Raw genomic sequence first — 16,420 nt, 5'->3', positions numbered from 1 at the left:
CCTTCACATAAATAATGCCTGATGAAAATGTATTTATAACGTTGGGGTGTGTGGATTGTGCAGTCAGCCCGCCAGTGGATTGCGTAATTGAAGCCGCAACATTGCTTGTAGAAGAAAATATGTCAGACAGTTAACTGAGGTCAGCAGTAGAATATTGTACTGGCACGTAGTAGAACAACTATGTACAACACAGTTCTAGAGCTCAAGGAAGGTCAGTAGCTTATTCAGTTATTCACATTCAGTACTGTAGCTGAAAGGGGAGGAAGGGAAAAGGAGAATGTTAGCCACTTTGAGACTCCTTAGGGTAGTGATAAAGTGGGATATCAAATCCAAACTACCCCTCCTCCTCCCCCTCCTCCTCCTCCTCCTCCTCCTCCTCTTCTTCTTCTTCTTCTTCTTCTTCTTCTTCTTCTTCTTCTTCTTCTTCTTCTTCTTCTTCTTCTTCGCCTCGTTAGCCAGAATTCCCTTTAAGTTCAATGGGACACACGGCTACAATGCACTGAATGAGAACCTGGACTTACTTGCCTGGGAGTAAGCCCCATGGGCCATAAGTCTCAATGAAACAAGCAGTTCATAATTCTTAATGATCTAATTGTTGGGTGATAACCACAAGGCCTGGTGCCTCCCCGCAACTCAGCGTCACCTGGGATTCATCATTCCGGTCTCCTGTCACACTGATGTGGTCCATATCCAGGGACATGAGCACATGGTTAGCAGAGTTCAATACAGAAGCTCAGCCTTGAGGAGTAACATCTAAGCCTAATTTATTGCAAAATAAATCATATGTAATAGAGCAAAGCACTGCCTTAGAAAGCACTGCTAATAACAAAGCCAGTGGAAGTGATGATATTCCAGCTGAACTATTTAAAATTTTAAAAGATGATGCTGTTAAGGTGCTACACCCAATATGCCAGCAAGTTTGGAAAACTCAGCAATAGCCAGAGGATTGGAGAAGATCAGTCTACATCCCAATTCCAAAGAAGGGCAGTGCCAAAGAATGCTCCAACTACCGCACAATTGCGCTCATTTCACACGCTAGCAAGGTTATGCTTAAAATTCTACAAGGCAGGCTTAGGCAGTATGTGGACCGAGAACTCCCAGAAGTACAAGCTGGATTTTGAAAGGGCAGAGGAACCAGAGACCAAATAGCAAACATGCGCTGGATTATTGAGAAAGCTAGAGAGTTCCAGAAAAACGTCTACTTCTGCTTCATTGACTATGCAAAAGCCTTTGACTGTGTCGACCACAGCAAACTATGGCAAGTTCTTAAAGAAATGGGAGTGCCTGATCTCCTCATCTGTCTCCTGAGAAATCTCTATGTGGGACAAGAAGCTACAGTTAGAACTGGATATGGAACAACTGATTGGTTCAAAATTGGGAAAGGAGTACGACAAGGTTGTATATTGTCTCCCTGCTTATTTAACTTATATGCAGAATTCATCATGCGAAAGGCTGGACTAGATGAATCCCAAGCAGGAATTAAGATTGCCGGAAGAAATATCAACAACCTCAGATATGCAGATGACACAACCTTGATGGCAGAAAGTGAGGAGGAATTAAAGAACCTTTTAATGAGGGTGAAAGAGGAGAGCGCAAAATATGGTCTGAAGCTCAACATCAAAAAAACCAAGATCATGGCCACTGGTCCCATCACCTCCTGGCAAATAGAAGGGGAAGAAATGGAGGCAGTGAGAGATTTTACTTTCTTGGGCTCCTTGATCACTGCAGATGGTGACAGCAGTCACGAAATTAAAAGACGCCTGCTTCTTGGGAGAAAAGCAATGACAAACCTAGACAGCATCTTAAAAAGCAGAGACATCACCTTGCCGACAAAGGTCCGTATAGTTAAAGCTATGGTTTTCCCAGTAGTGATGTATGGAAGTGAGAGCTGGACCATAAAGAAGGCTGATCGCCGAAGAATTGATGCTTTTGAATTATGGTGCTGGAGGAGACTCTTGAGAGTCCCATGGACTGCTAGAAGATCAAACCTATCAATTCTTAAGGAAATCAGCCCTGAGTGCTCCCTGGAAGGACAGATCGTGAAGCTGAGGCTCCAATACTTTGGCCACCTCATAAGAAGAGAAGAATCCTTGGAAAAGACCCTGATGTTGGGAAAGATTGAGGGCACTAGGAGAAGGGGACGACAGAGGACAAGATGGTTAGACAGTGTTCTCGAAGCTACGAACATGAGTTTGACCAAACTATGGGAGGCAGTGCAAGACAGGAGTGCCTGGCGTGCTATGGTCCATGGGGTCACGAAGAGTCGGACACGACTAAACGACTAAACAACAACAACAACAATAGAACAAAGAAAACATGGCTTCTCTCTCTGTCTTTCTTCCTCGGAGAGAGAACTGCAAAAGCAAAAGCTATATGGAGTGGAAACAGCATGTCTCAATTTCCTCTCACAAGACTCTCTTCTTCTTACAAGAAAGAAGATTCCACCTAAACATTAGGAAGAACTTCCTGACCTGGTTTGAACAGAGATATCGGATTCTTATCTCATTATACATGATAAGCGATCTTCAGCCATCTCAACCCTTGCTTTTTCATGCAAAACCATTTGCAGTCGTTTTCGGTCATCAACAGCTATCAGTCAGTCAATCACCCACTTCCACCACCCTTCTGAGTGATCCCCCCTCCCCTCCCCATCCCCACCCCTCCCCACCCCTTCTCTACATAAGTGCCTGGGGACTTCTATTTCACTGTATCTGAAGAAGTGTGCATGCACACGAAAGCTCATACCAAAATAAAAACTTAGTTGGTCTTTAAGGTGCTACTGAAGGATTTTTTTAATTTAACTTCCTGAGAGTAAGAGCTGTTCGGCAGTGAAATTTGCTGCCAAGGAGTGTGGAGGAATCTCCTTCTTTGGAGGTCTTTAAGCGGATGGCCATCTGTCAGGAATGCTTTGATGGTGTTTCCTGCTTGGCAGGGGGTTGGACTGGATGGCCCTTGTGGTCTCTTCTAACTTTATGATTCTATGACTCCAATAACCAGTGCTGGAATGTAAACAGATATGTGACATGTAACAATCCCACACTTCTGCAGCTCGGGAAGAATGGAATTCTCAACACTAATGGTGGGTGGGTTCCTGTGAGGATCAGAGGTTTGCACATTTCTGAATGCCATTTGTTGGGGAACAAGACCACCAAAGGTCTATTGCCCCCATGTCCTGCTTGTGAACTTCCCAAAGGTGTCTGATCAGCCACTGCAATATACGGGATGCTGGACTAGATGGGACTTTGTCTGATCTGGCTGCAGAGCTTTCCTAATGCTGTTGAGGCCAAACTTGCACACACACGTATGTGTCAAACTGTGGCAATTCACCTGTGGTTTCTTGTAAACATGTTTTTGTTCAGCTCTGCACCTGCCACTCAAGTTGTGTCCTTATAATTATTGAAATCATAGCTATTCATTCTTGCCAAGGTCGAGAGATATTTCTGGAGGTGGCCTAGACATCACAATCAAAGGGTATCATGAGGATATTCCTAGCTCTGTGCCTGGGAAGAAAATTTGATGCACAGAATAGCTGGCATGCCAGAGACAGTCTGAGTGAACAATTGAGGCATCCCTGAATGGTAGCCATAGTGGGAAAGTTGTTGGATTTTTTGAATAGTCAAGTTACTTTAGAGCCGGTCTAATGTAAATACTGTCTGTTTAAGAGAAACAGGTGCCGGTGATTTCTGTTAATTGCTCACAGGCGTGGGCTCTGTTCCTTGTATATAAGGCTCTGCCAGAAAGCCTTCTGTATCTTTCAGTTTGATTTATCTCTCAGTAGATCTCACTTTTAGGAGAACTATCTCTCAGTGTGATTTAACTCTCAGTTTAAGAGATTCCCAGTTGAATCTTAGTATGAGAGACTCTCAGTTTAAGAGATTCCTAGTTGAATCTTAGTATGACAGTTGCTTATTTATAATGCTAGTTTACTGTTTAATTCTTGGGTAGTTTAATGGGAATATTGCGGGAGGTTTGGATTGGATTGAAGGGTTGGAATGTGGGTAGATAAAGTTGCTAAGAGAGAAAGCATTTATCTTTAGTTTAAAGTCTCTTGAGTCAGTTTGTTTTTCAGTTAAAGAAACCCAACCGTTTGTATTTTCTTCTGTATTCTTTTACAAGCGTACAACTAGTAAGGGGTTTCATATAAGGAAGATAATCCCCTACGCTCTTGGTGGTGCTTTCTAGGCCAGGTCAACTTCTGACTGTGTATACCCTGTGTGAAGCGTGCTTTAAAGGGCCGCTGGAAACTGGGATATATGATTTAGGTTAAACAAGTTTCAATACCCAGTTTTCTCCAATATTATTCTTATTAAATATATATTTTTTCCAAGAAAAGCCACTGCAGGTTTGCTCTTGCATGAGTTTTTGACTTCTGATTATCTAGCTGGGGAGGAGAGAGGAGCAGCCACAAGGGAAGTATAGCAAGTACAGGCAAAATGATTTCCCTCCTGTTTCTCCTGCTAATGCCACATGGAGACGGCGAAAATCATGGGAAAAGTTGTCCCTTGAATCTGATCTGGGAAGAAAATCAAACACTCAATTACTACCAGCCCGGGGACTTCCTAATTACGGGGATAATATCTCCAAGTTCATTGACTGAAAAAGACCCATACGTTTTTTCCCAGACTCCCTCAAAGAGGCTTGCATGGTAAGTAATTAGATGCCGCTGGATGTCATGCTTCTGCAACACCACTCCAATAGTGTCTGTTTAATTCATAATAATAAAAGCAATTTTCCACTTTGAAGGCTCTGTTCCTCTGTTTCCCCCCTCTCTTTTTGCAATGGAATTTGCAATCTCTCAGTTTTAATTTTTAAATGGCCAATAAATTTTCACCTTGTAACAAAGTGACCATCAGATGAAGAGCGGTATATAACTTTATTAAATAAAAATTAAAATAAAATATGTCTTGTCTCACCCCAAACTACAAACATACATATCATTGTTTGGGGATGAGATACTTTGAGATTGATATCGATTAGAAATAACATTTGTTTTCTTTACATGGTGAATAGGTTTCTGACATTTTTAATTTGATGTTTCATTGCAGTTTTATACCTAGGCTCTACTGGCACATCTTGTCCTTCTTGTTCTCCGTTCAGGAGATCAATCAGAATCCCAGGTTCTTAGCAAACATCTCCTTGGGCTACAACCTCTTTGAGAACTTTCTTGATGAAAGGATTACTTCTGATGCCATGCTAGACCTACTTGCAGGGGGGCAAAGCAATATTCCAAACTATAACTGTGGAGAATGGAATAACCTGCTGTCTGTTCTTGAAGGGGGCAATTCTGTCATCTCAAAAATGATTTCAGTCATGTCGGGCATCTACAAAATCCCTCAGGTATGAAGGGAAGGGAAAAGAAGGGTCAATCAAAAAGTGAGAAAATCCTTAGCTATAGTAAAAGACTGGATAGTTATCTTTCTTCCAGCATCCACCAACCTGGCACTCTCCAAATATTTCAGACTAAAACTCCAATCAACTCGAACCAACACTCCCCCCCCCCCAGATAAGAACAGAGAATTAGTAATAACAGACAATAAATACAGTATCTATACCTTTTCCTGGAAGTCAAACATATCACTAATCTATTCCTTTCTTCACTAGCTCAGTTATGGCTTTATGACTAAGACACTGGATAAGAAAACTGAAGTCCCATTTGTCTACCAAATGGTCCCCAAGGGAGAAAGTCAATATTGGGGGATTGTTAAGTTGCTCCTGAATTTTGGGTGGACATGGATTGGCCTCTTGGTTTCAGACAATGATAATGGAGAAAGGTTCTTGAGTGCCTTGACACCTCTGATGATCAACAATGGAATTTGCATTGCCTTATTAAAAAGAATACCGGAACATAACCTAGATCCATATGACATCCCAAGTGAACCGTTTATCATATGGGACAAAGTCAAAATATTTGTTTACTATAAAAGCAGTCAAGTGGCATGGATTGAGCTCATGGTAATACAACAATTTCTTGAGGAACAAATTGGGGGGAAGGTCTGGATCTCAACAGGTCTTCAAGACATTAACATCAATTTGAATAGCGATCCTGATCGTTTCCAGTACATCCATGGATCTTTGTCCTTCATAATGAAGCCCCAACTAAGGAAAAGATACCAGCTCTATGAGCCATCTTCTAAACTTCTTAGACAGTTTTGGGATAAAGCATTTCATTGTTTATATAAAAAGCACACGTTGGCTGTAAAAGGTCGGACAAGATGCACAGAGAATGAGAAACTGGAGATGGTGCCTGAAGAGGAGCTGGAGAGAGCCCTGTCTCAAGACAGCTACATCACTTACTTCAGTGTCCAAGCTGTGGCACATGCCTTAAATGCTGCATATTCATCCAGATCAAAGTTCATGCTGATGGTGCGTGGAGGAGATAGGCTGGAACATCAAAGGCTACAGCCATGGCAGGTATTTGGTTTTCCTTGTTGCAAATTGCAACTCATTTCCCCACCACTGGAATCAAATTTAGGGCTGAGGATTTTTTCCCCCTTTTGCTCATTTTGGCGGAAAATCTCATTAGTCTCATGAGTCTTGTGGCGGAAGTAAACCTTTGTGCCTATTCTGGTAATAATAATAATAATAATTTATTTATACCCCACCCATCTGGCTGGGTTTCCCCAGCCACTCTGGGTGGCTTCCAACAGAAAAATAAAACACAGTAATCTATTAAACATTAAAAGCAAGTAGATAAATAGCTACTGCTCTGGCGGGAAGGTAAACAGCGTTTCCATGCGCTGCTCTGGTTCGCCAGAAGCGGCTTTGTCATGCTGGCCACATGACCCGGAAGCTGTACGCCGGCTCCCTCGGCCAATAACGCGAGATGAGCGCTGCAGCCGCAGAGTTGTTCACGACTGGACCTAAAGGGCAGGGGTACCTTTACCTTTAATGATAATGGAAGACAATGTCCTCCTTTGTGGCATGTGCAAGTTCTACTGAAAGCGGCTACACTTAGAAGGGAAAGGAGAGACTTCACATTATCCTACAGACATTTAAATGAGATTGCACTTGTAGATTCCTAATTTTAAAAATGAATTTTAACATTGTATTTAATGTGCATTTTAATTGAATTGATTCTTTTATGCTTGCTTTGATATTCTTGCTGTTAGCCGCCCTGAGCCCGGTCTTGACTGGGAAGGGCGGGGTATTATTATTATTATTATTATTATTATTTTATTGATTATTATTATCATTTGCAGACTTTCACTATGTAGAGACTTTAGCATCCAAGGTTTCATTCACATGGGAGTATGTATGTGCAAATTCCCCCTACTTTCAGATAATTCTACCAGGCAGGGGGACTACTCTGAATAGTCACTCATATGCTCTTTGCTGTGACCAGACCTATGCGGACCCTATTGACAAATAACCTTCCCATGTGATACAGTGAGCAGCTGTGGAGTGCCAACTTTGGTGCCCGGGCCTGTAGGTGTCATGCAGCATGCATCACTCTGGCACCAAAATTTGTGGATGCCCGGCCCCTTCATGGGGAATTTTGTAGGTGCTTGGGCATCCAGGGCCCTAGGGAGTTGGCATCTATGCTGTGAACTGATTTTTAGGACCACCTCTACTTAAAAACTTTGGTATTTGTGCTGTTTTTATTTTTTAAGAAGTTTTTTAAATTGTCTTTTTCTCCAGAGTCTGATTCTGCAGAAACCTTGTTTTTTTATACAATGAGTTGCCTACAAATGTTCTAATAAAGAAAATGGAATGGCTGCAAAAGGCTCATGATGAAATGTGCACAGATCCCAATTCCTAGGAGATTAGAGCACAAAGTGTAGAGGTCTGATGTTCAACTTTTCTATTTCGTAAATGCTGGTGTTTTTTCCTCCCGTTCCAGCTTCACCCTTCCTTAAGAGGACTCCAGTTTTTGAATACTTCCATGGGCAGCCTCAGATTGGATGAGAATGGGGAGATACCATTCTACTATGACATTGAAAACTGGGTGATGTTTCCCAATAGGTCTCGTGTAAGAGTGCCGGTTGGGAGTATAGGGAGAGACGGATCCACTGACATGAAGTTCACAATCAACTCACAAGCCATTGTGTGGCCCAAGTGGTTTGAGAAGGTATGACATAGTTTATCCCACATGACATCTGTAATGGTCTAATCACTTACAGACATAGCTGCCAAGTACCCCGTTTTCCCTGGGAAACCCCCCGTTTTTACTTACCTTTTCCCGGTGGTCCCCCGTATCACTTCGTCTCCCGTTTTTCTCCATTATTTTCTCCTGCCGGTGGCCATTTCCCCCCTGATTTGCCCTTCTATGGGCACAAAAAATGGCTGCCGCCGGTTTCAAAAGTCGCATCTACGCATGTCCGGAAGTGCATAGACACGACTTCCGGTGTTGGCGGCGGCCATTTTTGGTGCCCATAGATGGGCAGAGCGACACCGGAAGTTGCGCTGACGCACTTCCTGACATGCGTAGAAGCGACTTTTGAAGCCGCCAGCGGCCATTTTTGGTGCCCATAGAAGGGCAAAATGGCACCGGAAGTTACATCGACGCAACTTTCGGTGTCACACGGCTGCCGGTCCCCGATTCTGCAGTCCGGGACTTGGAAGGTAAGCTTACTGAATAATTCCAAGGGCACTTTGGCTACAGTCCTATGCACACCTGTTGGGGAGTAAGGGCTCATTGACACTTCCATTTGTGCCACAATTTGACTTACAGATCCCATTCTGTGTCAGAGCAGGGTTTTGTTTTTGTTTTTTCTCCCAGCACTTTCCTGGGGAAAACCTGACTGCCATTTGCTTTGATTCAGTGGTAAAAAGTGGGTTTTCTCATGGAAAGCACTGAGACAGGCAGGCAGGCAGGCAGGCAGGCAGGCATAATAATAAAACTAATTCGGCTTCCAACCGAATATTAAAAACAGTACAGCATCAAACATTAAAAACTTCCCTAAAGTTGTCTTCTAAAAGCAAAATAATTGCTTATTGTCTTGACATCTGCTGGGAGGGCATTCCACAGAGCGGGTGCCACTATTGAGAAGGCCTTCTGTCTGGTTCCCTGCAACCTCACCTCTCGCAATGAGGGAACCGCCAGAAGGCCCTCGGCGCTGGATCTCAGTGTCCAGGCTGAATGGTGGGGGTGGAGATGCTCCTTCAGGTATACAGGACCGAGGCCGTTTAGGGCTTTAAAGGTCAGTACCAACACTTTGAATTGTGCTCGGAAACGTACTGGGAGCCAGTGTAGATCTCTCAGGACCGGTGTTATGTGGTCCCACAGCCACTCCCAGTCACTAGTCTAGCTGCCACATTCTGGTTAAATTGCAGTTTCCGGGTCACCTTCAAAGGTAGCCCCACGGAGAGCGCATTGCAGTAGTCCAAGCGGTAGGCAGGCAGGCAGGAAGGACTGCTTTGACATGGAGCTTTAAAACATTGACCTTTGACTAGAAATGTGGCACAAAAGGAAGTGTGGGTGAGCCCTAATCAGTGTAGTGCAGAGTTTTCAAAAGTCAGCCCAGGGGGTGAATGAGATTCCTGTCCAGACTTCAGGAATCAAAGACTGGAAAGGAGAGCTCTTGCTCTCTGGAATATTGATGCCATCTCCTGGCCTGAGTGCTTTGACGCTTATCAAGCGTGGTGCCAGCTTACTGTGGTGCGGGGAGGGGTCGACTGGAAACCGAATGCCATAGTATTGATTCCAGGGATGCCACCTTAAGCAATTAGCATTATTAGCTGCAGCAGTGGCAATTATAGAGGGATGGGAGAGAGAGGGGCTAAGTGGAAGAGGCTGCCCTGAGAAGCTCATCTCCCACTTTGGAAAAAGATGTAACCATAATTCAGGAGGCAGTTTTTGAAGTTGGAGTCTTCAAGTGGTGGTATGTTCAGGCGCGGCTCGCCCATTGGCCCTAGTGGCGTGGGACGCCAGGGCGCTGGGGTGCTGAGGGGCGCCCCAGCAAGTGGGGGAGCTGCGTGGCGGCCTCCCTTTCCTTCCTCCTGGACGCCCGCCAGCCACACCACTGGGGGGAGAGAGGTAAACAAGCGGAGCAGGGGCATTAGGACCCTGTTCCGCTCTGCAGTGCTGGGGTCATCCCTCACCCCGGCGTTGCATTTCATTGGTAGAGGTGATGCCACATGGCAGCAGCTCTACCAATGAAACACAGCGTAGAGGTGATGGCAGGCCGGTCCCCGGCGTTTTTTTTAAAGTGGTGGGGGCAGGGATCCCTGCACCAGGGCGCCCGATGAGCTTAAGATGGCCCTGGGTATGTTTAAGTGCTTCTCCTGTTAGTCTGTCCCAGCTGCTGCCAACCTAGCAGTTCAAAAGCATACCAGTGCAAGTAGAAAATTAAGTACCGTTGCAGCAGGAATGTAAATGGTGTTTCTGTGCACTCTGGCACTCATCACAGTGTCCTATAGCACCAGAAGCTGTTTAGTCATGCTGGCCACGTGACCTGGAAAGCTGTCTGAGGATGAACGCTGGCTCCCTTGGCCTGACAGCGGAGATGAGTGCCCCAATCCATATTCACGTTATGATGGACTTAACCATCTATGGGTCCTTTACCTTCACACGTATGTTTTATTCTTGCTGTTTTGTTACCACTGTCATTCTTGGGTTTGTCATTTGCTTTTATCTATATAAATAAAAATGTAAATGGTCGTTTCTGTTACTAAGCACTAATCTCTAAAAGTTATTGACTGATTGCTTTGAAATTTTGACACAACGTTGCATCCGAATACGCGAGTGTTTTTATATATCGATATTATATGGGTGTCACACCTGTGACAGGTAAAAACATGGTTTTTTTTGGGGGGGGGAATGTTTTTCTGAAAAGCAGCGCCATCTGTTGCAAAACAGTGTCACCTGTTGGACGAAAAAGTAACACGCTATAGTAAATATTATACGATTCCAAAAACAGTGCCCTCTGTTGGACGTAAAAGGAACACATGCAGGGCTCACCATGATGATGATGGACTTGCACCGGGCAGGGCCAGGCAAGGCCGGAAAGTTGGAGGGGCCGGTCTCATGGCCGGAAACTCTGGCCCCTGTGGTCCGCCTCCGCTTCTGCCTGCTCGGCCAAAGCTGATTCTGTAATGTGACACTTGCAAATTATCTCTGCCTGGAAGTGCACCTAAAAATATCTATATCTGTATCTATATAGATACATATCTATATCTTCTGTTCTTTCTCTGAGCCACAGCAACGCGTGGCCGGGTACAGCTAGTAATATATACTTTTGCTTAGAATAATCATATATAATTGTCTGAACCAAAAGGAAACACACCAAAGAGGTTTCCCTGCCATATTGTCCTGCATCAAAATGCTTCCCTGGAAAAGTGCCTAGGGTCAGTGGGAATAGGGACCCTGTAAGGTCCTTTCCAAACTCCACAAATGAATTACATAGACACAAATAGCCCTGACCCTTTCTGTTTGATGCATGTTCTTTATATTTAGACTGTGCCTAGCTCCAGGTGTACCAAAAGCTGTCAACCTGGATATGCCAAAGTGGTTCAAGAAGGAGAGCCTGTTTGCTGCTATGCTTGTGCCCCATGTGCAGAAGGGACCATCTCCACTCAGGAAGGTGGGTGACCCCAGAGGAAAGGACAGCCCTTGGGAGAATATAAAATGAGGAAACACTCACTTGGAGACACTTTCTGTGAAGAGTCAAAAGACATTTTTGAATATGGCTCCTTTTTTGGCTTCTCTATTTTTAATCATGTACGTTAATTCTAGGAAGGGGGTTGAAACAAATAATGAAAAGGAAGCAATTTGTGGACTACAAATTAATTATCATGGAAAGGACATCTTTAAACCTTGTCCTCAGTGGTCAAATATATTATTTATATAAAGTACAACCATGTCACATGGAACAGGACAGTATCAATTCAGCAAAAGCTGCTCTAGAAGCACATCTGTGGGAAGGAAGGTTGTTTTGGTGATAAAACTGATAAACATTTGAAAACCACCTCTATCATTATGGAGGAAGGCAACCGCATAAGCATAAATATTAAATAAGCAAATGAACAAACCAATTTTGTCCACTCCTTTTTATGAAATTCTTTTTTTCCTGGCACTCCCTTATATTGACCTCTTTCCCCCTAAAATGTAATAGAACATAGATGATTATGGATTTAAATGATGCTAAAGCACTCCTTTTTCCTCCTTAGATGCAAAACTTTGCACCAAATGTCCAGAAGATCAGCATCCAAACAAGGGTCAAATTCAATGTGTTCCCAAAAGTATCGCCTTCCTGACCTATGAAGAAACTTTGGGGAGCCTTCTAGCTTCCATTGCTATCTTCCTGCTATTAATGACAAGCATTGCTTTAGGAATCTTCCTTAAATACAAAGAAACTTCCATAGTCAAAGCCAATAACCGGGACCTTTCCTACATCCTCCTTGTATCCCTCCTGCTCTCTTTTTTGTCCTCCTTCCTATTCATTGGCCGGCCAAGGAAAGAGACCTGCCTTCTCCGACAAATGGTGTTCAGCATCATCTTCTCAGTTGCTGTCTCTTCTTTGTTGGCTAAAACCACCACTGTGGTGCTGGCCTTCATGGCCACAAAGCCAGGAAACCAGGTGAGGAGATGGCTGGGGAAGAGTCTGGCCAACGCTGTAGTCATTTCCTGTTCCAGTGTCCAAGTTCTCATCTGCACCACCTGGCTGGGTATCTCTCCCCCATTCCCTGACTCTGACATGCACTCCCAGCCTAAAGAGATCATCCTGCAATGCAATGAAGGCTCTGTGGCTATGTTTTATGGTGCCCTCAGCTACATGGGCTTCCTGGCTGCTATCTGCTTCATGGTGGCTTTCTTAGCCAGGAAGCTGCCTGGTGCCTTCAATGAAGCCAAGCTGATCACCTTCAGCATGCTGGTCTTCTGCAGTGTTTGGGTGTCCTTTGTGCCCACTTACCTGAGCACAAAGGGGAAATACATGGTAGCTGTGCAGGTCTTCTCTATGTTGGCCTCCAGTGCTGGGCTTCTGGGCTGCATCTTCATCCCAAAGTGCTACATCATTATACTGAGACCTGATCTGAACACAAAGGAGCACTTGACAACAAAAACCTAAAGATGGCATCTGATTCTCCAGGCTATATAAAGGGATGGGTTTTGCTTAAAACAGAATGTTAATCAGAAACAGTTGGTGTGAACTTAATTCAGGTGTGATAAGTTCTTTTTTTAAAAAAATAAATCTTTATTATTTAAAACAAAAAAACAAAGCAAACAGATTGAAACAAACAACTTCACAACTTCACATTTACGGACATAAAAACTCACCATACTAACACTTAACTAATTCATACATACCGGTACCTACACGACTAACTCATACCTACATAATTCCCGCACCCAAACATACGACTCGTCACAAAAACATACACATAAACCCACACTAATCTTAAAAATCACGTTATTCTATTACTTTCATCTTCACACTTTCTTCAGCAGATTCTGAACAGGCTTCCAATTAAACTTGCTGGTTTTTAAGTTATTTCCTTTATATTTTGCACAGTGATATATATGTTGTTTATTTTCATTCCAACTAGTGTCTAATAATTTATTTTACAAGGTACAGTCTATTTCTGCCAACGGGGTTTCTTTTAATTTATTCTTTTTCAAATACTCTTCAAAGATTTCCCATTCCTTATTGACTTTTTGTTTGGTTTGACCTTTTATTCTACCAGTTGTTTTTGCCAATTGCATATATTCTATCATTAGGGCTTGCCAGTCTGTTATATTGGGTACTACCTTATTCTTCCAATTTCTCGCTATTAATACTCTACCCGCTGTTGTTCCATACATAAGTAATGTTACCTTTGTTTTCTCCATTTCTTTTGGCATTAAGTGTTCTCGAAGCTACGAACATGTGTTGTTAAGTGTGATAAGTTCTAGTGGGCTTCAGGCTCCCTATTATTATTCTACAGTAGATACTTGCATACTTTTTTGTTGTTGTTTAGTCATTTAGTCGTGCCCGACTCTTTGTGACCCCATGGACCAGAGAGCACGCCATACTTTTACATAGCCTTTATCCTTTTCTTTTTTTGCCAGGAATAAGTTCTCTCTCTCCCCCCCCTCATTGTAACCAATCCTAGTACAGTGGTACCTCGACTTACGAATGTTTCGAGTTACGAACGGAGTTCCGCCCAACATTTTGGATGTGGTTTAGATAGGATTTTAGATAGGAAATTTAGATAGAAAATTTCCCCCCATTGGCTTCGACTTACGAATTTTTCGACTTATGAAGGTCTGTTCGGAACGGATTAAATTTGTAAGTCGAGGTACCACTGTATCGTATGGTGAAGGGCAGGTAAGAAGAAGAAAAAACGAGAATGTGAGGATATCCGTCCTTCCTTTTATCCATTTATTTCCAACATGTGATGTTGATTTCTAGTTTTTCTAGTTTTTCTAGTTTTTGGCCTACAGCTCCCATGTTCCCTAGCTAAGAGGACCAGTGGTCAGGGATGATGGGAATTGTAGTCCAAAACATCTGGAGGGCCAAAGTTTGGGGATGCCTGGACTAGATGACCCTCAAAGTCCCTTCCAGCTCTACAATTCTATGTGAACGTCTAGATTCCCCATTCCCCTAGCACTAATGCAAAGACCACAAGCACATCAGCCTCTCTTCACAGTGAACATGCTCCATCCACAAACATGCTTCGGACTCTCTACCATTGTTTCCTGGTTTCATCAAATCCTCTTTGAGAAGTGACCAGAATGACAAAGAGAATATATATCGCAATATATATACATATACATATGGGTGGGTCCTTGGGTGGCTATATTGCATTGCATCTTGACTCATCCAAGAATCGTAGCCATCAAAAACCGCAAGGCCTGGCACTATATGTATGGTACATTTAAAGAAAATATGGTACATTCAAACCAATGATATGTAACTTGCAAAAACCTATTCATGATAGTCACACTGATTTAACAATGTATTCATGTTTTGAATGTGAAAGTTGCTTCTTGACTCATCCAAGAATCGTAGCCATCAAAAACCACAAGCCCTGGCACTATATATAAACAACTTTCACATTCAACTTTCACATTCAAAACATGAATACATTATTAAATCAGTGTGAATATCATGAATAAGTTTTTGCAAGTTACATCTCATTGGTTTATGTCACTTTCTTTTCTTTAAATGTACCATATTTTCTCGCATATAAGATGCCCCCCATGTAATAATAATTAACAGGGTGGGCACCACTACCGAATAGGCCCTCTGCCTGGTTCCCTGTAACCTCACTTCTTGCATTGACGGAACCGCTAGAAGCATACCTGCCAAGTTGCTGTCAGAGAAATAAGGGACTGGGCTGGAAATAGCAGACCGGAAGTAGCGCTGCCGCCATTTTGGAACTGGGCAGAGCAACATCAAAAGTCGCTTCTGAGCATGCTCCGCCCAGTTCCAAAATGGCCGCCGCGCCAGAATAAACGGGAAACAACAAAAAAATCTGTTTTTTCAGCTAGGAACAGCTGGAAAAATGGGGATTTCCCGGGGAAAACGGGAGACTTGGCAGCTATGGCTAGAAGACCCTTGGAGCTGAACCTCAGTGTCGGGGCTGAATGAAGGGGATGGAGACGATCCTTCAGGTATAAAAAAACAACACGTTTTTCTTTTAAAAAAATCCAAAGAGATCACCCAAAGTTGTTGAGTTGCTTGTATGGCCTTGCAGCACTGCCGCCACCACCCAACAAGGGAAGCCCACTGCTGGTGCTCTTACTGCTGCCCAGCTTGCTGCCTCCGCATCCACACCCGCCTCAACCTGGCTCATTGTCGTCCTCGTTGCTGTTGAGTGCCTTCTCCTCCGTCTCAGGGCAGCCCAGGGGTGGGTACAGCAGTATGCCCATGCTGCCACTGTCTCCGTCCATGAGGGTGCAACTGGGGCCGAGGAGCAGGGTGTGCTTGCCGTGCCGCTAGGGACAGTGGCTCTGGCGGTTCCGGCAGCTTCTTCACAGCAACTGCGGGAAAGTAAGGGTGGTTTTTTTTAAACCCACTGTGCATTCACATTAAGTGTATAAGAAGACCCCCAAATTTAGAATATTTGTTTTTTTAAAGAAAAAACAAGGCAAAACACGGTAATGATTTGTAACATTCTGCAAGCTGCTTTATTTCCTCCAAATGTTGTAATACCATTAAACTTCCTGCATCAATTGACACATTTCAGTGACAATGTTGAACCTGGGTCTGTCATTGGTTATGCTTTATTTCCTGTGTATCTTTGAACCCGAGGGATCCAGTTAGCGGTGGTGCATTTGCTAGGATTTGGCATGTTAAGTGCTAGCATGAATTGGACACCCAATGTAACCATGATGACGTTATATTGGGTACAGGAAGACTAAACAATTGTAACAGTGATCTATTCTACACGGAAGAGGCAGTGGGGATAAATTGGATGACTGAAAAGTGTATGGCCTTGTCTCATAGTAAAGACATCAGTCATATCAATAGGACTGTTCGTGAAGACTTTAGGAACA

At 43.5% G+C, this 16,420-nt stretch overlaps 1 protein-coding gene across 1 annotated transcript; it reads left to right on the top strand.

The window, feature by feature from the left end:
• Window positions 1-414: 414 nt before the first annotated feature.
• On the top strand, window positions 415-13,007 carry LOC118080180 (vomeronasal type-2 receptor 26-like). The gene is made up of 7 exons (XM_088663898.1): window positions 415-445; window positions 4,450-4,645; window positions 5,046-5,337; window positions 5,602-6,411; window positions 7,841-8,068; window positions 11,396-11,522; window positions 12,109-13,007. Exons 2-7 carry the CDS (start codon window positions 4,461-4,463, stop codon window positions 13,005-13,007), a joined length of 2,541 nt encoding a protein of 846 aa, XP_088520024.1. The 5' UTR covers window positions 415-445; window positions 4,450-4,460.
• The last annotated feature ends 3,413 nt before the right edge of the window (window positions 13,008-16,420 follow it).

This window comes from Zootoca vivipara, chromosome 2 (assembly GCF_965207765.1).
Source record: "Zootoca vivipara chromosome 2, rZooViv2.hap1.1, whole genome shotgun sequence".
NCBI lineage: Eukaryota > Metazoa > Chordata > Lepidosauria > Squamata > Lacertidae > Zootoca > Zootoca vivipara.
This window is presented reverse-complemented; position numbering and strand designations above follow the sequence as displayed.